Genomic DNA, 24,111 nt, shown 5'->3' with positions numbered 1-24,111 from the left:
CAAAATATTGGCACAAAAATGATACCAACAATGAACATAGTATTCCATGTTTGAACATCATAACTTAATGAGATTTTAAAAAGACAAACATTTAAAATGATGAAAATGTAACCGTCCAACTCAAAATCTGTAGTACTTAAATTTCAAGTACAAATCAAGTACTGCAAAATACAGGTACTTAAATATTACAATAATTCGTAAGTAACACAATAGTACAGAATATTAAAAGTAGATTTCCAGTTCTACAGATTTGTGGTACGTAAATAGTACCTATGTAAAAGTAGCTGTGTAGGACATTTGCGCTTTTTAAAAAAGGACATTTGCGCTTTTGCAATACTGTGGATTCATTCATTTTCGTGGTTTGAAGAAAACTTGCATATTCGTGGATATTTAATTTCGTGGTTTTGGCAAAGTCTGCATACATCTCTTTAGGAAATTTGTAATTCGTTGAAAATTTAAATATGTGGTTCCCCTGTCCCCCAGCAATCCGCGAAAATTGGTATCCAAGGAATATTAATGAATCCACAGTATTTAGTTTTTAATGACTATCTACTTTAACCGGGCTTGGGACCGGCAGGTTTGACCTGGCAGAGTTAAAAGTTTAAAAATCATTGCATGGAACATTTCATAGAACATTGATCAAAGTTTATATACAGCTAAAACTAGTGAAAGTAAAAATCTAAAGACACAAAAAACGTACAGTCATTGCAGGTAAGTTTTCATTAAATATCTGAAGCCCAAGGACTGTTCTGACTGATATTTCGCCGATATTTCAAATAAATAATCCTTTTTCTCAATTCTAGGGTGCCTGTTCATCAATATAACAATCTTAATGTTATTCACCGACTGTTGTTAAATGATACCGGTACTCTTCAAAAAGAAAAAGAAATATCAAAATGAGTGCGTAGAACTGTTCTTTAAAGTGGGTATGGAAGGATTCTGCACCATCTTCTACAGGTGGAGGACTATCAATAAAAAGTACAAATGTCTGGTCAATTTAATTCAGGTGAATCAACATTTAAAGCGCAAATGTCCATAGTATTTGAAGCGCAAATGTCCTATCATTTTACAGGTAAACAAGAATGTGTCCACAGTACACGGATGCCCCACTCGCACTATCATTTTCTATGTTTACTGAACCGTCAAATTGGAATAAATTCTCTAATTCGGCATTAAAATTAGAATGATCTTATCAAAGGGAACATGTAAACATGTACTAAGTTTCAAGTTGATTGAACTTCAACTTCATCAAAAACTACCTTGACCAAAAACTTTAACCTGAAGTGTAACAGACAGACGAACGAACAGACGGTGGGACGGACGGACATACGGACTAACGAACGGACGCACAGACGCACAGACCAGAAAACATAATGCCCCTCTACTATCGTAGGTGGGGCATAAAAAGCGCAAACGCGCTGTGCCGATTTTTTTTGTTTGTTTTGATACCCGTTTTTGTGGTTACAGGAGAACTGCTTATGTAAATATTCAACGAATTACAAATTTCATAAAGGAATGTTTGCATTCTTTGAAAAATCTTATAGTCAAAGAACAATATAAAATTCAAGTTTTCCTCAAATCAAGGACAAATTGGTACCCATGAAAATAAATTAATACACAGAAATTGAAAATAAAGCTCTTCATCTAAATCACACGACGATGTCATCATAAAGTTATGACTATGCTATGCTATACATTTTATCTGTTTTTTATAAAAAAAAAAATGTTTATAGAGACTGTGAAGTTGATTAAGGGAGAGTTGGCAAAAGTTAATGAAAGATAAAAGACATATATATCTCTTGAATATTTTGGTAGAACCATGCAACCTATAACAAATAAAAGTCATTTAGCATCAAAACAAAAACACTTGGAAATAAAATCAGACAAAACAAATGGGACAAAAACAGCCCTTTACAACCACTTTATTAGCTACTGTGGATTCAATTATTTTCATGGGTACAAATTTCCCTTGATAAATGAAAAATTGTATTTTCACCTCATTTTTTACAAAAGCCTGCATGCATGACTATCGTTTAGAAAATTTGAAATCCCTGAAAATTGGTATCCCATGAATAATAATGAATCCACAGTATAATTGCACATTATTGTTTACACAATTGTTATTTAGTACACCAAAACAAGACATAAAGAAGGTCAATTTTAAGAAAAAAACTTCCCCAATTATTATAGAGTTAATGGAAGTGATGGGGTGATCGGGGAACATTACTTCATATTATACACTAGCAAAATCAATGATGCAAGCCTCATCTTGGACATTCAAACCAACCAGACACAAGCTTTTGAATTTTCTAAACATATAGATCATTGCTTCAATATTCATCATCTTCAAAAAACAAAGATATTGAGATATCTAATAGAATATATGTTACTCTGACACAAACAGTCATACTATGACACAAACAGTCAAAATCAGACAAAAACAGTCATACTATGACACAAACAGTTGTACAATGACACAAACATCATACTACCATATAGCGGGTTATTTTTCGTGGGTGTAAAATTTCCTAATCAAGGGACAACAAAGTATATAAATTTTTTTTAGCGGTTTTAATTTTAGCAGATTTTTTAATCCCAGTTAAATTTTTAAGTGGATTCTTAAATGGTTGAAGTTGAAGAGTTGTTTTACCTGCTTGAAGTCTTACTTATTGACTATATCTTACATTTAATCAACAGAATACCAGTTCTAGATATATGTCACATGTGTACAACCTTCTTGTAAATGTTATGGTTCGTTAGTTATGAAATTAACCAGACCTTTGATATAATAATTAGATAATAAAATAATCATGAGTGACTTGCAACTTATATAATTTGACACTAACCAATAAGGATTAAATACCAGACAGCATTCCTTAAACTCTTATAACAATAATTATTTCATTGTGTAACCAATTATTTAACTAACACCTGACAGCCAGGGAACAATGGCCTTCTGCGTCTATTTTGTTTAAATTAACATAAACCATTATTGATCCGATGAGCGGGAAACTATATTTTAGTTTATATAAAGTACAGAACGTATGCATAAAAATTTCACGGAATTTATTTTCATGATTTCCCCTTACCTGCCAAAATAATTGAAAATAAACACCCAGCGGAAATAATCCCCTATACAGTATGACACAAACGGTCATACTCTGAAACAAAAAGGCATAGAACCAATCATCTTGTTTTCTTTCTATCACTGACATGCTGCTCATTTAAAATGCTTTATAGAACACAAACTGTTCCTTACACATTGTCATTGGCTCCAATCAAAAACTTCCTTCTTTTATCAAAGTCTGGTTTTGTAATGAAAATCTTAAATGCTGAATACCAAGGTTAAAACTGGACACAATTATACTGAAAAAGAATATTTTTTTCTTTAAAATAAAACCATTGACCTACAAATATTTTTACTTGCAAAATTTCAATTCTTTTTTTTTTTAAACTGTAACAATCTGAAAGTCAGATATTGAATTATATAGGTTGTAGATTCTAGAGACCTTTTAAGATGAAGAAATAGAAATGAAAAAGAGCTTTCTTTATATATTGTGATTGTGATTCTTGTTCAATGATGTTAAGTGAATTCTTACTTCTCTCTAAATGTTAAATTTTTATTTGTGATCTTTTTGAAAAAAAAGTGTTTAATCTTTCAGCAATATGAAAGAAAAAAACAAAAATTAGGTTTTGCGGTCCTAAAAAGGGGAGATAATCTAAGATTTTTTTTTAATAATGATCTAAAAGGTAATTATGTAGGGATTACTCAAAAAACTTTGTCTTCAGTTTTCATTTGGTGACTTGATAAAATACATACCATGGTTCACCATAACATAAAATTGAGGTTAAAGGTCCTGAACCACTTATCACACATTCACATATACATGCTGAAAATATAAGAGAATATCAAATTTAAACAATTACCAAAATGACATTACATACATTTTGATGCTTTAAGAGCCTTAATTTAGACATTTTTATTCTATCAATCTAATCTTAACTATGTTTGTTTTTCTTTTAAAGAAGTAGGCAGGCAAATATTCTATCTCATTTTTACTTCTGATATAGAAATTAACAATTATAGTTAATTATTATTTTCTTTTAATAGTTGCTGAAATTTGTTATGCACTATCTTGCAAAGTAAAGCTACAAATAAAAAGACATTTACAAAAAAAAATCAATATTCAGAATGCATGATTAAAATTCAAAATTTTGTTAAAACAGAAGTGACATTAAATCAATTTATAACATTTTCACCATTGCCTGCTCTAGATAGTCTTGGTATATCCATGTATTGGTGTCTACATCAGATCTTTAGTCAACTGTGTTTTATTCCTTCCTTCCTTTTGATACATGTATCAAGCCTATGCCAGTCTTGTCAATCATATAAGACTAACCCCTAGGTGTTAATTTTAAAGAAATTCTTATTGTTGGGTTGCTGTTTCATCAATGAATAATCCACATCTTCATTTTTAACATTATTGCCAATTGTTTTATATTTCCATATGAGAACATATTTATGTTTTCAACTTACACATACTTTTAACATATAAAATAGTTTTTTAAATACACTAAATCAAGAAATTTCACTTTAACTTAAACATATACTGTAATTAACAATATACCTTTAGAATCTCTGTCCCATATTTTGACACTGAAATCTCTTGATGCTGTTGCTATTAAGTTTGTACCATGGTAAGGTAAAAATACACAGCTATCTATGGCCTCTGTGTGATCTTTATACTCATGAACTATACTTCTACTTCTTAAATCCCATAACTACAAAATAAAATAACCTCTGTACAACATGCAAATTAAAGATAGTAAAGGACATAAGTCTGAGGTCAAAGCAAGTAAAAGATTTGTTTTACTATCAAAATGATTTTTACTGCATTAAATGTCCGCAATGGAAGTAATATTAATATGAGGTTTTTAGCTAAATTTTGTTTTAAATTGACCTAAGATTTGTCTACTAATACCCTCCTGACTTCAAGAAACAACCACATTTTAAATATGACAACACTTTTTTTAAATTTCTGATGAATATTTTGCCAAAAATTTAGGAGATAACGATATTGTCTTTTAAGCTCTGATGGCATCAATTAGAGATTTGATGGTCGCAAATTAAGTCTACTTGTGACGTGTTAGCAGAGACAGTAAACAGGTATTTGCAACCATCAAATCCCTAATTGATGCAGTAGGAGATTAAAATACAATATTGTTATCTCTTTTCTAATGAAACTGACAGAAAACAACGTTAAAACATGTAATTAAAATTTGTAATATGCAGTCTGCTTGAAAAGACAAAATAACTTGGTCAGTCATTTTGTTACCAACAAGGAAAAACTTGTATTAAAGACACTTACAAATGAAAATTATAATTTTTGAAACGAAATTAAAACAGAAATTTCTTTCAAAGAATGTTTTGATAATAGCCAATTGATTAAAGTTTTTTTGATCTAAGGGTTTTAAAATTGAACGTGGATTCATTTATTTTCATGGTTACCAATTTTCCTGGATTGAGAAAAACATGCTATTTGTAGATAGTTTTGATAATGTCTGCATACAACCAATTCATTGAACATTTAAATTTGTGATTTATCTGTTCCCACAAAATCCCCAATAGTTGGTATCCCACGAATAATAATGAATCCCCAGTATCTATCCGAGCAGACAAAGTAAATATGTCTGTACGTACTGTCGCTTCACAACCATTTCCACCAAAACCATTACTACACGTCAGACAGTATACTCCATCAGGACTAACATCACAACATGTCTGTATGTACTGTTTACGTTGGAAACTATGAACCACATTCAATGATCTGGTATCAAATAATCTAAAAAGGCACCATAATGCATTAAAAGACAACTTTTTACTCTTCAAAAAGGTACATAACAGCTAAAGATCTATTCTATTTTTGACATTTTTACTCTCTGAGTATGTTTGTTTTGTTCACGCATCATTGACAATGTAATGGAATTTGATGCGACTGTCATACAAGTGAGAAGTTTAGCTAGCTATAAAACCAGGTTCAATCCACCTTTTTCTACATTAGAAAATGCCTGTACCAAGTCAGAAATATGACAGTTGTTATCCATTCATTTGATGTGTTTGGACTTTTGATTTTGCCTTTTGATTTTGGACTTTCCTTTTTGAATTTTCCTCCGAGTTCAGTATTTTTGTGTTTTTACTTTTTTCAAACAAAACAAACTTTCCATTCTGATCCATGATCCAGTGTTTTTGTACATTGATAGTGTAAAAGATATTATACAATTGCCTTCCTGGGTAGCATTTTAAGTCTGTATATATGTTCTAATGAAACATTCCATATTTGAAAGTTATCCAAGTCAATACTCACTAAATATGAACTTAGACATGATATATTTGAATTGATTGAACTTTTTTTTTATGAAAATATTTTTTTTGTAACAGTTTAATAAATCATTGATTGCAGCAATCCTTTAAATACATAAATACAATATGAAAAACAAATAGTTGTGAAACAAACACCAATTAGACAGCAACCCACCATAACAAGTTAACCATTAATTTACTGTTAATACTTTTACTTTACCTAACTTCTTTATCTTCTCCCGTCTGAACTATAAGGTTAGATTCAGGAACAAACTTTACATCTGTTACCTACAAACAAGTAATCAAACATTTGTTTAAGGCTGTACGCTTTGCAATGATTTGTTATACAGAGAGATTGCAAAATAAACAGCTGTACTCGTCGCCTATTAAATGTCTGTCCCTGAAAATCAGAAAAGTTCTTGATCTGATGAGTTGAGCCCATTTCAACTGATTTTTATGGGTTTTTATCATGTTGTGCTGTTGCATCACTGTTCAAGAGTAGTAGTAGAAAGTTGAGTACCAAAAAATATGTTTAACCCACAATTCTGTATGTGCATCTCCAAAGTCATGAGCATATTATTTAGTGGTTTATGTAAATCATATATGTTTTTATGTTTTTATGTATATAATTGTTTTGTAAATGAATCAGACAGGTACTTTCCTTGTTTGAACAGTTTTACATTTGTCTTTCTTGTATAGCTTGCCATGCGGTATGGGTTTTGCTCCTTGTTAAAAGACATACAGTGAACTACAGTTGTTATCTTCTACATCATTCTGTCTTTGGTGTAGAGTTGTCTCATTGGAAATCATAGCATTTCCTTTTATTTTTATATTGTTTTTGATATTTCTTTATCTTATATATCATGCCTTCAGATTAACCTGTTCTTCTTTTAAACATTATAAATTCAGCCTGTTAGTCCCAAAATATTTGTTTATTCAATTATCTAAGAATGAAATAAAGGCCCCTCAAAACTGTTTTTAATTACCAGATTCCGATGAATGTTATTTTCAGTAAGACTGGTTCCTGATTCTACATCCCATAACTTAACTGTATTATCACGGGATCCAGAACATAACATTGTGTTATCTGAAAGTAAATTCAATCATTTAATAAATAAACACATTAAACAGGCAGTTTCTTTGTTACAATACTTATGCAGTTTCTGATTGTCTCAATCTGATTGTTATTTCCCTTCTTAATCTGATTGTTATTCTTATTCTGATTGTCATTTTCAATCTGATTGCCATTTTCAATCATATTGTCATTTTCAATCTGATTGTCATTTTCAATCTGATTGTTATTCTCATTCTCACTCTGATGGTTATTCTCATTTTCAATCTGATTGTTATTCTCATTATCAATCTGATTGTTATTCTCATTATCAATCTGATTGTTTTTCTAATTTTCAATCTAAAAATTTAATAAATTATCAAATTTTTATCATACAGAAGATTTATTTATGTGTATCATCAAGCCAGGCGTGTAAAAAGTCATTTAACTGCTTGTATTCTCGAAAAAAAAGCATTTTTGAAAATCTGTTGTATTAACAAACTTGATTTATATATAATGTTCAAGAGAAATACAGAAATGTTTTATTATTTTTTTTTTAATGAACTTTTACAGATGTGAACAAAATACACCAAAACTGAATGGTGGCAATTTTGTTCATGCATTTTTTTTCTTAGTCTTTCTGTCCTTCATTCTAAAATCATATCTGGTATCTAGTATTTATAATTACTAGATTTTTTTAGAACTAAAGCAAACAAAATTCATGTCATCATCAAATTCCCAAAAATAACTAGCAAATACCTTTACATAATACTAACACTGCTTTGTGGCTATGTTATTGGGGCCAATACTGAAAACGTATGCCCTATATTTCAAATACATGTACCTCAATGTAATATAATCGAAAGCTGTTATAATCTAATAAATTAATAAACAAAAGAACTAGACATCTCGCTGATTGAAGACCCATTGGTGGCTTTCGGATGTTGTCTACTCTATGGTCAGGTTGTTGTCTCTTTGACACATTATTCATTTTCATTCTCAATTTTATATGAAAAAAAAATCAAGGTTTTCAAAGGTTGAAAGGTCATGACAAATTACTAACCTTTATTAATATCTAATGCTGTAACAACAAGGTCATGACCCTTGAACTGTTGAACTGGATTTGGAGTGTTACGTTTCCACATGTTTATAGACTTGTCCCTTGAAGCACTGAATATGCTTTGGCAAAATGTTCCATAACATATCTAAAACAAAAGAATTCAATATAATATGTCAGTTGATCATTATAAAAAGTTATAAACTAATTATATTTAGCTCAAAGATCACTGTCTTTTTCTAGAATTTATGCAAGTTTTATTGTATAAATTTGTAATTTTTATTTCTTGAGTCAAACTTACCGATTATGATTCATTTTTATCCACTTTATGATGCAAGTGTTTGAGATGTGTCTTGAAATAGTTAGTTCGGTTTTTGAAAATTTATTTTATTCTCTCCTAAAGAAAACAATCTTGGAAAATCTGAGTAATTCAGTGGAAGTCGTTTGTTGCTATGTATATTGAATTTGTTTTCCATTATTTTTTTGGTCATAAATCAGGCTGATAGTTTTCTCATTTGAATTGTTCTACATTTTCATTTTGGAGCCTTTTATAGTTGACTATGTGGTTTAAGTTTTGGTAATAGTTGATGGCTTTAGTTAACATTTTTGTCATTTGGTCTCAGGTAGACCCTTGTCTCATTGGCAATTATTGCACATCTTTTTATTTTTATAAGTACAAATATATCACTGTCATCCAGATAAGATTGTAACTTATTTTATCATTTTATACTTTTAGATAATTCTGGAAATTTTGGACTGAAAAGCACACTAAAGAGAAGATTTGTTTTACCAGTATATGCTCGACATTAGTAAAGATTTCAAGGCAAAACTAAATCTCAATGTTCAGAGAAAAAATTCCTTTCAAAGTACAGCAAATAAATGGTTGGCATTATGATGTCACAGAAAAGGTTTATCATATTTGTTTCTGTTTAGAGCTTTTTTTATATAAATCATGCCCTTAGTTTTTGAGTTTGAATTGTTTTAAATTTGACATTTCATGGCCATTTATAGTTTCCGATACAGTATTGATTTAAGTCTAATGGTGAAGGCTTTCCACTGTACAGTGACCTATAGATTCAATTTGTCTAGATGTCATTTGGTCTCTGGTAGAGAGCTGTCTCTTAAGCAATCACACAACATCTTCTTTTTTTTATATAGGAAAAATATAACACCTACCTTTGTGACTTCTTTTTCATGTCCAGTCCATTTATCTTCTAGTTTGTTGGTACAATAGTTATATAAACACAAGGTCTGAAAAACAGAGCAAGTACAGCCAATTTATTTACTATGTATATTTACCAATTCTAATTCCATGCCTTTAACAACACTGACATGTATAGGTCATATTTACAGTAAGATAACACAGAATAACACTTACTAGCATATACAAATGTACCTACATGTATGTTTGATAGAATAAAAATGTCCATTCTAGCCACAATATCCCATTTGAAGTATGATATGTCCAACTGAGATACATGTACTTATCGATCCAATATTACTTGTTTGATTTCTATTTTCTTGAATTTTGTGTGTACAGGGCAACCACAAATATAAATGTTCAAATTTAATAAAAGGCTTAGGAAAGTATGCAAAATTTGGCAAAACCACAAAATCAAAAAAGCAACGTTATGTGAGTTTTCACCAAACAACTAAAATTGGTACCAAAAAACATAAATGAATTCATAGTTTACATGGTTTAATTTCAAAATATATATTTTGAAGCTGACTTCATCTTTTTATTTTTAATTAACAATGGTCTATCATGTATATGGAGAGAGGTCAAATATGTCAATCCTGCCTGTAGAGAGTGAACAAATATCATGTGTATGACATGTGCCTTCTTGTAATCTACAACATATTGAAGGTAGATGTAGATTTATATATCATGTCTATGTCAGAGTGACCAAACAATATATCTATGGAGAGTGGCAAAATATCATTTCTAATTGGATCAAGTGGTAAATTACAGTTTCTCATATGCACTTAATTTTTCCTCCCAGATGAATATGTTGTACAATATAACTCTAGAGCATGATTACCTAATCTTTATTTGGCACAACTTTTTGGATTTTTCTATTTTTAATGCTAATAACTTCATATTTGTATTTGATTTTGCGTTCTAACCGTTTTGATAATTACACGTAGTGTCACTGATGAATAATATTTAGAGGAAAGGTGTGTATGGGGTATCAAATTGTATGCCTAATATCTTTCATTAGTTTTTACTGCCAGATAAACAGCTGTGTAACAGTACTAAGAATGTACCTGATCTTTACTGCCAGACAAACAAAAGCCAGGTTGAATTCTAGCCAGACAATTGACTGCTTCACTATGGATGGCTGGGTGAGATGTTTCTACTGTATGTCTACCAGCATATTTATCCATCTGACTACTCCAATGATCACCTGTGTTACCTGTATGGTTTTCCAGGTTGTCAAATCCAATACTGTGAGAAAGAAAATAAATGGAAATGAAATTCAGATCAAATAAATAATCCTATAAATGACCAGTACTATTAAATCAATTCGAAATGAACAATATATCTATGCCTCTTACAAATATTTTCAAGTGTATTTGGGATGCAACACAGATAATTAGGGAAACTGTACAATTGTAATACCCCTTTACCATGTTTACAGGAAAATGAAACCTGGTCAGTAAATAGTTATCAAAAGTACCAGGATTATAATTTAATACGCCAGACTGTAAAACAGTTTTGATCCAACATCATGTTGAAATTTTATTATTTTTTTCAAATAATTTTCAATGTATTCTTTTTTTCATTTGTCCTAAGAAAGTTTAAATCATTCATTTAAAAGCCTTTCTTGGCTAATCCTTTGTTTGAATCATATTTAACTTTTTAACAGGATCTTTTATGGAGTTTAGTTTGAAAACATAGAAGAGCAGGAGATCCAGTCCTAGAAAATGAACAATTAATAAAAATTAGGGTTCTGACATATTTTTTCATTAATTTTGATATGAAATTTCTTTTATATTAACCAAAACAAATATCTGTAGTGGTATTTGAAAACTGATTACATGATATATCAATATTATTATCTTGTTTTTTAAATAGGTAGAATAAACCCAGGGAAAAAAAATCAATGGGAAAAATACCCAGGCCAACCAAACCCATTGCAGACATGTAATATATGGGGAGAACTGACATAGGAAACAAGACCTCTATTTTTGGATCTGACAAAAAGAAAGGTTGATACTGTATTATCGATAATCTAAATGTATATATAGCCTGAAGCAAAGAGTCTGTTCATTATTTATTTCACATGTGCATGATGCTTTGTAATGTGTTTTGAAAATGCTTTGATATTAGATATAAAATTTTACCAGAGCTTATTTGTGCGCAGGGGCAGATCCAGCCATATTTAAATGGGGGTCCATACTATATGTCCCCATTCAAATCCAGGGCGGGCAAGTCTCACGCATATCCATGCTTTTTTGGCGACATTTTCTTTTCATCTATTGTTTTTTCTCTTTGAACTTCTCAATTTTGTCCAAATCTCACACAATTTGCTTCATGAAATTTTGAAAAGTTGGCTCAGAACTCCAAATCCATTGATCGTCCAAAAAATGGGGGGGGGGGGGGGGGGGGGGGGGGGGTTCCAACACACCAAACTCTCCCCCTTGATCAAATAAGGGTATGTGTATTTATGCTATGTAATTGTTGAATCAAAATATAGTTTTCTATTTTTTTCTATTCTATCATGTAAACCTATAAAACAAGTGTCAGTGCGAATTAAAAATAAATAAAAAAAAGTGTGAGTATCCATACTACGATTCTAAGGATTTGCTATTGATACCTTTGTCTATTGTCTTTTGGTTTGCGGCATAAATTCCCCATTGATTGAAAGGTTAGTGATTTATATGAGTTTTAAGCTTAGACCCAAGTTTGGACAAGTTCCCGGCAATATTTATTATGTCGAATGAGATGGATAACACCAGAAATGTGGGTTACACTAAAGACCTGAAAGTGGACCTGAAAAGACCTGAAAAGACCTGAAAGTATACGACTAAAATTATTCAAATTGCAACAACTTTTTTATTATTGGATGGAATTTCTTCAAGTTGGAATTTTATCAATTGTTAATAGCCATATTTCATTAAAATTTAATTTTTTTAAATTAAAAACAAAATTTTGATGCCAAAAGTTGGACCTGAAGGGAGAAATGAAAAGACCTGAAGGGACCTGAAAATCTATGGTCGGAATAATTCTAACTTCAATAACTTTTTTAATATACAGTGGATATCTTTCAACTTTTGTTTTTGTGAAACAAAAAGTTCAATATAATGATAATATAAAAAAAAAATACATGAAAAATATCGTTTGGGTGTCAAAACTCGGACCTGAACGTAAATTCAAAAATCTAAATGTGCCTAAAATTCCGCTATTTTTTTTCAAAAGAAAATAATTAACAGAAACGAAAAATATGGTTGTTAACATTTCATGTTCGGTGTCATTTGTTCTCTATTGGAAAACTGTCTCATTGGGATCACACTTTCTTTCGGTCACCCTTCTTTCTAATTTTTATTGACGGAAGATACTAATTAATATGACACGCAAAACTGATACAAAAAGACGGGAGATACCAAAGAATAATCAAAACTCACATGTCAAAACTCATAAGTCAAAGAGACATGATATACCATAGAAATAAATAATTAAGAAAAAGTTTTGGTGTCTTTAAACTATGATAACCCCATCACAATCGTTGTGTGTGTGTCCCAAGTCTGGAACCTGCACTTTGTGACAAATGTCGGACCTGCTGGATGAAAAATAAAGTCCTGAATGAACCTGTGTATATATAGTTAATTCAACATAGCTTATAAAACATTTGCATTTTCATTCAAGAAGAGTCAAAAGCAACTTAAATTGTGATAAAAATATTTAATTTTAACGATAATCCAATTAAAAGATTAAAGTGAAATGTTTATTTAGATTAATGATCCAATTATCACCTAATATCAATACAAGGTGTAAATTACAACTGGCACACGTTATGTAATTAAAAATTCCAATGGACGAACACACGTCTTTAAATTACAGATTTGGTTCATGGGGTAGCAATACTATTATTCTTATTTTATAAATAAAACAGTTTAAGATATATATATTAATGCAGTATAAGCAAGTTGAAGTAGTTTGAATAATTTCACCGGGCAATCTTCTTTTTCTCTTTAGGTTTAGGATTCATCATCAACAAGGTATTTTGTATTCAAATATGTTCCTGTATAAATATAAAGTCATTCTTTCTCTTCAATGGACACTTGTCTAAAATTAAAACAAATAGAAAAGACAATGCTGTGCGAGTTTAAATACATCTACCCCTATGATCCTGTTATTCATGTCTTTTATTTCACCGACAAGGTCCGAAGTTTGTAGCTCGACCATTATATTTTCGATAAAATTCTTTATCATTTTAATGATAAATTATACCTTTCCTATAACAAAATTCATACTTCAAGGAGATTGATTGAAAACAGTTAAAGATTTTGAATAAATTTGACCACAGTCTTTTCAAGCAAATTTATGTTATTTAATTTTCCGTTCAGGTCCGAGTTTTCACACCCCAACGATATTTTTCATATCCTTTTTTTTTATTTTATCATTATACTGAATTTTTAGTTTCACAAAATCTAAAGTTGAAAGATAACCATTCAATATTAAAAAAGTTATTGAAGTTAGAATTAGTCCGAACATAGATTTTCAGGTCCCTTCAGGTCTTTTCATTTCTCCCTTCAGGTCCAACTTTTGGCATCAAAATTTTGTTTTTAATTCAAAAAAATTAAATTGTAATGAAATGTGGATATTGACAACTAATAAAATTCCAACTTGAAGAAATTTCATCCAATAATAAAAAAAGTTATTGCAATTTGAATAATTTTAGTTGTATATTTTCAGGTCTTTTCAGGTCTTTTCAGGTCCACTTTCAGGTCTTTAGTTTAACCCCAGAAATGTTCCAAATGAATTACATTTATAAAAAAAAAACTGTATAACAAATTCCGTAAACGGTCCCTAACTACATTTTCGTGAGCCCTATTAAATTATATTAATCTATATAGGTTTTTATTTACATAAATGGATACAGTATTGTTAAACCTAATATATTCTCAAATTTACAGAAAGAAAATGAAATTATTTTTTTTTAACAAATCACTCGTTTTTTCAGAAATAACTTACTTGATTGTTACATTGATTTTTATTAAGATTTAGTTTGGCAATGATTGGAACTAATAGATAAGGGGGCATGCAACTAAGATTTATTGAAATTAATATGTACTTGTCCAGACTAACCAGGCTCCTGACTTGAACCATAAAGAATGTAGCGGGGTAAAACATGTTTGTGAGCGTTTAACCTCTCTCTGACATATTGAAATGTCTTTTGCAAGACTCAGACTCCATAGCAAAATCTAGATTCTTCTTATTAAGGTGGTATGGGAGTCTAAAATAAAAATGATAGAATTTGTTCATACTTTGCCAAAATGTAGTATCTATTGATACATGTTAAAAAATATTATAAAAATGATAGGTCACCGTGCATTTTTTCAAGCTACGGGTCGTGACAAAATGACACATTTTGTATGGATTATACAGGAAAAAACACCATTTTGTGAATAGAAACTAAACGAAATGATAGAATTGTAAAATAAATTAGGAAAATATAGCTTTCAAACAATGCTTTGATAATATCAAAAGAAAAGATAGGGTCACCGTGCGTTTTTTCCGGCTAAAATACAAAGTAGGAAAATTCCATGAACAATCCAACAGAAAATGCACTGTTTTAGAGTTACCTCCCCTTAAAATGACAATTTCAAAATATTTAAAAACAACCAAAAATAATCTACACTTGTACATATATTTATATTTATAAGTTATATTCTTATAAATTGGATCTTTTAAAAGTAAAAACACATGAAATATCTGCATTCTTGCATCAAATTTTGCTAATTTGATAGAAAATATGGACCTTAGATTCTCTGTTTTTTACAATCCAAGATGGCGAAAGACACCCATACCACCTTAAGGGACCATGCATCTATTAAAAAAAACTTATTGAAAACGCACTGTGCTCCTGTGGTCCCGTAGAAAGTACATCTCATTACTTCCTCAAATGTCCAAATTACAATGAAATTTGAAAGGGATACTATCGGGACAGCCTCTTGTGTTAACCTTAAGATTATTTTATAAAGGGAATGCTTAAAGCAATCGTTTAAAGTCTTACGAGGACAATAGGCAAATATTTCACAAAATTTATAAATAAAACAGATCTCCGAAAGTTGCTTTTGTTCATAGAATAGAGACAAAAAGTATAAGAACAAACAAACAGTAAAAATCAATTAGCATTGAATTAACTCAAACATGTCAAAAGATCGGTACGAGGCACAATAGAGTAATCTCGGACTAGAGGCACAAATACCACCTACATAAAAACAAACGAAGTGGTTATTGAAAGCTATCCGTTTAAAAAAAAAAAAATGCAACTATCTTAACTTGAACTAACACATTAATCACGCTCTCTCGGACTCAAGCCTAATTAAAATAAAAACTCTGATTTCGCCAATACAATACGAGCACGCGAGTTGTGATATAAACATCTAAATCAGATAGGCTCAGACGGGTGTATCAATTATAACGCACACACAATGCAACAGATTCAGTGTCGTATAAAGCAGTCTGAGAAACGCATGACCTTGTACAATGCTAAAATATAAGCAAACTATGGTGGCCGGTTAAGGTCATTTCGCGTTTTCGCCCTTCATATTCGAAGCGAAGTCGAAAACGCGAAAACGCGAAATAATTTTTCTTTCTGATTTCGCGTTTTCGACTTCGCAATTTAACCTTTTCGCCGCCGTTTTCGCGATTTCGCCTTTTCGCCTTTTCGCGATATACATGTTACCATAACATAACATTTTAAATATAATTGGAGACAAGACTACTGTAACATTACAAAGTATAAGTCATTCAAATGATTGTCATATAAATTTCATATCTGTGACGTATTTTAAATATTTTCATAAATTAGACAATTTCTTTACATTCTTTGTTGACAATTAGTGAACAAATTTAAAAACAGATGTATTTGTTTAAAATGCCTTTGAATATACAATTTGCTTGTAGTTATATTTTGGATTATTTTGGACATTCTAAGATAAATGAAATTAATCATTATTATCGCCATGGATACTTAAAATACATAATCTTTCATTTCATGCTCTTTTTGTGAATCTAAAATGTTCAATATTTAAATTAGCTTGTGTGAACTTGAAAAAATTAATACATTGTGGAGATAAGATTTTTGTCAAATAAAACTTGGGACGGTTTCGCGAAGCTATCCTAAGACTTGTATTAAGATACTAGAATATCTTATGACATATCTTATGATCCTCTAAGAACTATCCCATACCTCGCCTCAAAACTGCCGTAGGTCGATCTTAGCAAAGATATCCTAAATCTGTCGCAAGTTCGTTTCCCATATATTACTAAACGCATGCATTGATTAATTTTTCAAATTTTCAAAGATGGAAATTTGTTCATCTACAGGACACACCAAGGGACAAGGAATATACTGTTGAATGCGGTAGACAATAACAACAATCCCCCCGTGTCAGAATCCGTGAGATGAACCAAATCAGAAGAGAAACTGAATCCGGTCAATTAACAAATATATTTTAAAATGTCAAAAATATGATTTAAAGAATTATTCAAAGGCAATTTATACAAATGCATATAATTTAATTTTGGATGTAACACGTCTTTTGATAAGCTGACGTTATTTTGTTATCTGCCCATAGACATGGAAAATGGCAATCATGAATATCTAGTTACAGCCTTGCGTTCGCATAATTGCACATGTACATATATATGGAAATACTATCTAGTTACAGTCCAACTCTTGCATTCGCATAACGCACACTGGCTGTACATGTAAGGCAATCATATCGAGTAACAGTCTAACTAAAATATTGTCTTTCTGATTTTGTTATACCAATGCATATGTCACGACGAGCAGGTTTCAGAAGCAGAGAAGCGATAGTAAAAGACACGCAATTCGAATAGTAAAAAAGTATATATGAAGCAAATTTAAATGTGTATGGTAATCTTAAACAGGGACTTTCTGTTAGTATAAATGAAAACTTCCGACCGAAAGACTATTGGAATCTTTTAAATAGGAATACACAGGGGGAAAAGCAACCAAATATTCCGCTTGCGTACTTGTTCAACTTTCAACAACAAAAAATGATGAAATTAATGTCCATACTATCAAAGAAGAAATAGCTAAATGCATTAAAAATCTGAAGAACAACAAAGCCTGTGGTAAAGATTATCTGAAATTACTATGTGTTATCATAGCAATCTCAGAGAATATGTAGTAAACGAATACATGTATAATCTAATGCCGATTTGTTTCTTCGACTTTATGAAAAGCTATTTAACCTCGTATATATAAATATTGTAAATACAAAACCTACATATAAAGGTAAATGCAATCAATTTGATCCAAAAATGTCCGTTCGATAACCATCTTGAGTTGCCTTTGTAAATTATTTACCACATACCACATTTTGAGTAGGATCTACTTATCCTTCCGGAGCACCTGTGATTACCCCCAGTTTCGTGTTGCTTAGTCTTTAGGTTTCTATGTTATGTCTTTTGTACTATTATTTGTCTGTTTGTCTTTTCTTTTTTAGCCATGGCGTTGACAGTTTATTATCGATCTCTATATCTATGAGTTTGTATGCTCCTCTGATACCTTTCGTCCCTATTTTACGGCTTTTACAGCTATATTTATTGAAAGATTATGTCGGTCCTCTGAAGAAAAACTCCAATTGAAGGAATATATCAATTTGGATTCCGAAAATCGCCCTTGACAACCGATATTTTATTTGCTTTATGCTATTAAAAAGAATGTACATGTAGTATAGATCTAGAAATAAGAAACTGATCTGCGCAAAGGTTTGGAGAGAGGCTTTCTGGTATAAACTTCTTTTTAATGGTACTTAAGTCAAAAATCATCATGTCATTTTTCAATGCGTAAAAGACATTAAGTTTTGAATTACATATAATTACAAATCAGACTATTGCGAGTCATGTGATATGGGGATATACAAGGTGCGAATTTGTCGCTTTTTGTTTGCTCTCTTATTGAACGACTTGCAAGATTAATATGTTTATAGAAACGATGAATCTTGATGGTCTAGACGAGACTACAGATTTACCAGAAGATGAGTTGATTATCAATCTGACAATTTTTGTCCTCTTATAATTTTTGCAAACGACACTGTTCTCGTGTTTGAATCAAAAGAAGGCTTACAAAACATATATTGAACAAATTTGAAGAGTACCACATGAAAAGTATGGAGACTGAAGGTAAATGTGAATAAAAATGAAGGCATTGTATTTTCAAGGGGGTGGGGACAATTGCAGGTTTAAAGTGTTCTTTAAATAAGGCAGATTAAGAGACATATGAAAAAGAAGATTTGGTATGATTGCCAGTGAGACAACTCTCACACAAGAGACCAAATGACACAGAAATTAACAACAATAATCGGCCTTTAACAATGAGCAAAGCCCATAACGCATAGTCCGCTATAGAAGGTCCCGAACGACAAATGTAAAACAATTCAAAACAAGAAAACTAAAGGCCTAAGTTTAGCGGTATAAAAATGAACGAAAAACAAATATGTAACACATCCACAAACGACAACCACTGAATTACAGGTGAGGCTCCTCATTTAGGACAGGCACATACATTCAGAATGTGGCGGGGTTAAACATGTTAGCGGGATCCTTAACCTGGGACAGTGCACTTTTTGAATAAAATATTATTTAAACTAACAGTGCAATATAAGAACGAACTATAAAAATCAGTCACAGTTGGAAAAAGGCTCAACTCATGAGATGGATACAAATAGAAATAGGCTATACAACATAACACAGAGTCGACGTGAACGGTTACTTGTGTATATCATAACAACACTGAAAGCCACTAAGTACAGATCTGAGATGAGAATACTCGCCGTTACTGAGTGACAGCTAGTTCAAAGGCACTAACAACAATGAAAAAACGATGAATAAAAAAATGCATGCATCTAAGACAAATTTCCCAATCAGTACATGATTTCCAACATCCAATGAATTTATTGTTAAGTGATCTTAAGTTATACTTTATACTAAATCTAATAACAAAATCAACGACATATTTCATATTTGTAATCAATATAAGTAAATTACCTAACTATTTAATTTGCAATCATTCGAATTGTAATATATGTCTTTGATGAGAGTGAAACCACGTATTCAATACATTTTGTGTTGTAAAGATATGTATAAATTCCGCGAAAGGGGAGACAATTTCCAGCGGTTATAAATTCAAAACTCCCGCCATTTAAACTTCACGACATACGAAAGAATCCCAATCAATTATTCATCGTCAATGTTCATTTGATAAGATATCAGAAAAAAGCTATCAGCTAATTGATTATTTTAAATATAAAGAAGATATCTCTATCAGTAATGAATGAAATTACCATACAGTAGTTTCTTAAAAACCGGAAATATGGAAAATTCATACGCCTTAAAGATGGCGGGAGAAACATGATTGTATATTAGAGAGCAAGTTATCACTGTAGAAGAAGCAATCTCCTGAATATTTGCCCTCAGCACAAAGTACTAGCAATTTTGTAACCTCTAGTTTTGGTTCGATTACATTCATAAATAATCACAGCAATCAGAAACAGCGATAGAAGCGCAATGTCAACGAAATAATACAAACTTTGACCACATAAACAAAAAATCAGATTTTAGGAAAAAAACTGCCTTGTCAGCCAAACAACACTCCTTTTCAAAAAGACAGTTAAAAACGCGAAAATTGCAACATGATGATTGCATTATTGCGATCATCTGAAGAGTTTAGAACTGGCTACTTTCAGTTTCCTCTCCCATTTTCATGGCAGGATACAATTTTAGTCAATACAAACAGTGGTACTGTCCACTGTGGACAACTGCATATTAACCATAGATTATTTCCTTATTCCCAAAGAGGTGAGCCCAAAGAACTCCTGTGCTTCCTTTGCACATATTGTTGTGTACTTTGAAAATGGCATGCTCCTTGCAATGACGTATATGAGGGTAGTAATACCCTTTACCATTGGTCTTCAAACTGCCATTACGTCAAATTGATTAAAATTTTACCGTGATTCGTCAAAATATCCTTACCATGATTCGACAGAGGTCTCAAATAATTATCGTTACTGTTATATTTGGAAAAAAATTAACGTAATTGGACTTAATCATCTGATATTTTTATCGTCTTAAAGAAAGTGCATATTTCATCGTCATACACCAACAATTACTGTTAACATCATTTGGCAAGAATTACCGTTATTCGTCAGAAAGGTTCACCCATTAGGCCATTGCCACCCTTGTATATAATGATCCTGTAAGGTTAATCCCTTTTGGGAATCCTGGTAAAATCAAGTAATTTTATGATATACAATGTAGCTGCCCTCAGAATCTCTTATAATGTCTTATAAACTCTAGTTTAGAAAAGATTTACAAATTAGCTTACACACAACTAGATAATTATGACACCTTGGAAGGCTAGTACTAGGGTTAATGCCATGTCATGTTTGTGAGTTTTTCCCTTATTTTAATATAAAAAACAAAATAAAAAATTGTGATGGGGAAATCCTAATTTCATAAATTATCAGATAATGTAAGTTAATGGTTCTAGTAAATCAGTTTGCTGACAGAAATAACAGTAAATTTCTGTGTATCATTCACATGCTCTGACACCAACCAATAAGAGAGAGAGAGAGAATCGTGACAAAATGATCTTGTATTAAAAAGAATTTCTGCCATTGTTGACAAATCTATAAAAAAAAATGTGATCAAATGAACTCCCAATGAATCACTTGCTTCATAGATGACAATTTTAGAAATATCCATTTTGCCAAACCAAGTCAACACTCCCATGGTTTGTTCTTTAACCACTAAAATTGTAAGACTAATAAAAGTATAAAAAGTTATATTTTTGTATTTTTTTCAGTAATGGAATATTCACCTGGCAGAGAACTAAGAAATCGTGTCAGACAGTCTCCATCCTCATCACCAGCAGCAACAAGTCAACGTATCAGGTCACCACATTCCTCCCCATCACAACCAGGAAGTAGTTTATTAAATGGTGCATTTAAGCTTAAAACTACAACAACTAACAGGTTAGATGTAGAAACTGCAGGACATACTAATCCTACAGTTATAAATGTTGAAAATGGTGGTTTTGGAAATCATTCCCTAGGGTCATCAGCTCAAAACCTACAGGAAAATCAAAGTTCATTTCACTCCAATAACATTTTTATTGACAGTTTAACAATGGATAATATAGCAAAAACTGGGACTATCCAGACCAGTTCATTAGATATTAATTCAAACATGAGTCTCTTTTCAACAGTTTCAGTAGCTTCATCTTATGTTGGAACCTCAGTTTCAGGACTTTCTGGACGAAGAAGTAGGAAGCAAAGTAGCCCAAAGAGAGCCAGAACTGCATCTAATAGTCCAGTTCAAACAAAATCAGTTCAACCACCACTGTGGGATGAAAAATTAGAGTCAACACCTAAAAATGCCAGAAAACGTCCTCGGAAAATTTGCTATGTTGCTTTAGATGACTCTCCAGCTTCATCTCTAATAGATCTCACAAATGACTGTTCAAGCAGTGAAAAATCAACTCCAGTAGGTTACAGCCCATTAGGTTGTAGTCCAAAATCATCAATTAAAAAAGGCAGAGCAGGGAATCAAATGAATAAGGCGAGTCCAAGCAGGGCTACTAAATCTAGCATATCAGATGGCACACAACCTTCTAAATTTTTATCACCAAAAGCCATCAAATTGACAGATAAATCTTCAAGCCCAAGGGCAGTTTGGAAACCTTTAAATGTAGAAGTTTTCAAAGACTGTAATAGAATTGTAACCTGCAGTCCAAAAGCTGAAAGGTCAAGTCCAAGAAGAGGACGTCAAATTGATAACATCAGAAGCAGACCTTCTCCATTGAGAAATAGTCCTAGAACAATAGGTAAAAACAGTCCTAAAATGTCAATGTCTCAGGCAGTAAGTAATAATAAGAGAAAAAGAAGACAAATGGAAAATTTAGAAAGTCCTAATCCCAAGAGATCTAGAATCATTAGTCCAGCAAGTGTAGAATCTGAATTAGTAAACAGTCCCAGGCGTAATCTTGTACGAGCAGCAAAAGAAAGTCCAAAAAGTTATAAGGATTACTCTCCAAAAAACTTGAAATCTGATCATGAACTTTCTCCGAAGAAATCCCCTCAGCATCTAAAATCAAATGCTGATGAAGCTGAGCGAAAAATCTCACCAGTTTGCAGAAAATTGAACAACGAGAGTCCAGGGAAAAAAATTATGAATATTTCACCAAATAGCTCACCATCAAAGAAATCACCTAATAGTTCACCATCTAAAAATTCACCCAGTAGTTCTGCAGCTAAGAATTCACCTACAAGTTCTCCTAGTAAAACATCGCCCAATAGCTGTCCATCAAAAAGATCGCCAAATAGTTTTATAGATACTTTTGTAAATTTTGTTGTTCAGTGTAAAACAGTGGTGAAGAAAACAAGTACAGAGGTATCTGATAATGAAAATGTTAAGACTTCACCAAAAGTAAAGACAATTGAAAAAGTAGATGGTGAAGCTGAAAGTCATTCTAGTCCACAGAATACTCAGGTTGGAAATTCTGACAGTGAGGCTATAACGAAAGGAACCAATACTTTGATAAAAGGACCAACATCTCCTAATCTGGATCTCAATCAGCTAACTGAAATTTGTTCTACAAAAAATAACAGTCCACTTAAACCACAAGCAGGAAGTCCAGTCAAGGTCAAAGTAGAACCAGCAACTCCATCTTCTGAAACAAATGATCCGTCCTCTTCTAATTTCAGCTTTGATGAACAATTGTTGCATCCAGATAGTGCCAAATTACAAGAAGATAAAGCAAATAGGAGAATTGTTCGACCAAGAAAACCTGTAGGAAGGCAGAGGAAAAGTTCGGGAGGAAATAGAGGCAGACCTTCCAGTGGAAAGAGGAAGAAAGTGATGTTGAGTCCATGTAAATTTCAAATTAACCAGGAAGTTCTGGCTAGATGGTATGATGGTCTGTTCTATCTAGGAACTGTCTTTAAGGTAAAATGTTATTTAAGAATAGCATTTTTTTTTTATCATGCTTATAATATTGCTACTTTGAAAAAATAGTGTCTATATTTTCATGATTTTTAAGCGTATAATGTAGGAAAAAATTAAATCTGTTTGACCGTCTATGAAATAATTAATTGAAATATATTTTCTGCATTTTAATTCAAATTTTTTGTTACTCTCAGTTTGATGCTTTATTGCATCAAAACACCAGCAAACTGTGTAATTTTACACCAAGTCCATGTTAAAAATTATCCATAGAACATGTAGAATGGGTTAAGATTGGTAGGGGTCTTCAAAAATTGAAAAGTCATATTATGTTTTGCTTGCCTCCTGTCAAGTGTTTCAGTTGTTTTCCCTAAATGTGAACACTGGACACATTTTCGTCATATACTGCTCTCTGCAGTACAGAAGACAAAAAATGA

General features: G+C 31.5%; 2 protein-coding genes across 4 annotated transcripts in view; one reads left to right on the top strand and one right to left on the bottom strand.

Annotated features, from left to right (window-relative positions):
• Positions 1 to 203: 203 nt before the first annotated feature.
• LOC134707614 (WD repeat-containing protein 31-like) lies at positions 204 to 12,403 on the bottom strand. The gene is made up of 10 exons (XM_063567556.1): positions 12,291 to 12,403; positions 10,738 to 10,918; positions 9,646 to 9,720; positions 8,476 to 8,617; positions 7,348 to 7,448; positions 6,582 to 6,649; positions 5,702 to 5,843; positions 4,629 to 4,782; positions 3,821 to 3,890; positions 204 to 3,366 (listed from the first exon to the last, which is right to left on the bottom strand). Exons 1-10 carry the CDS (start codon positions 12,329 to 12,331, stop codon positions 3,279 to 3,281), a joined length of 1,062 nt encoding a protein of 353 aa, XP_063423626.1. The 5' UTR covers positions 12,332 to 12,403; the 3' UTR covers positions 204 to 3,278.
• Positions 12,404 to 20,038: 7,635 nt separating this feature from the next.
• Positions 20,039 to 24,111, top strand: part of LOC134707612 (uncharacterized) — a 29,158-nt gene continuing 25,085 nt past the window's right edge. The window contains exons 1-3 of one of the 3 annotated variants that reach the window (XM_063567554.1): positions 20,039 to 20,155; positions 21,537 to 21,671; positions 21,972 to 23,677. In XM_063567554.1, coding sequence (XP_063423624.1) covers positions 21,539 to 21,671; positions 21,972 to 23,677 — 1,839 coding nt within the window. In that variant the 5' untranslated portion in view covers positions 20,039 to 20,155; positions 21,537 to 21,538. Of the gene's footprint in view, positions 20,156 to 21,536; positions 23,678 to 24,111 lie in introns of all 3 variants that reach the window. The other 2 variants (XM_063567555.1, XM_063567553.1) reach the window with 2 other exon arrangements.

Source organism: Mytilus trossulus, chromosome 2 (genome assembly GCF_036588685.1).
Source record: "Mytilus trossulus isolate FHL-02 chromosome 2, PNRI_Mtr1.1.1.hap1, whole genome shotgun sequence".
NCBI classification, from domain to species: domain Eukaryota; kingdom Metazoa; phylum Mollusca; class Bivalvia; order Mytilida; family Mytilidae; genus Mytilus; species Mytilus trossulus.
The sequence above is the reverse complement of the archived record's forward strand: the minus strand, read 5'-3'. Positions and strand labels throughout refer to the sequence as shown.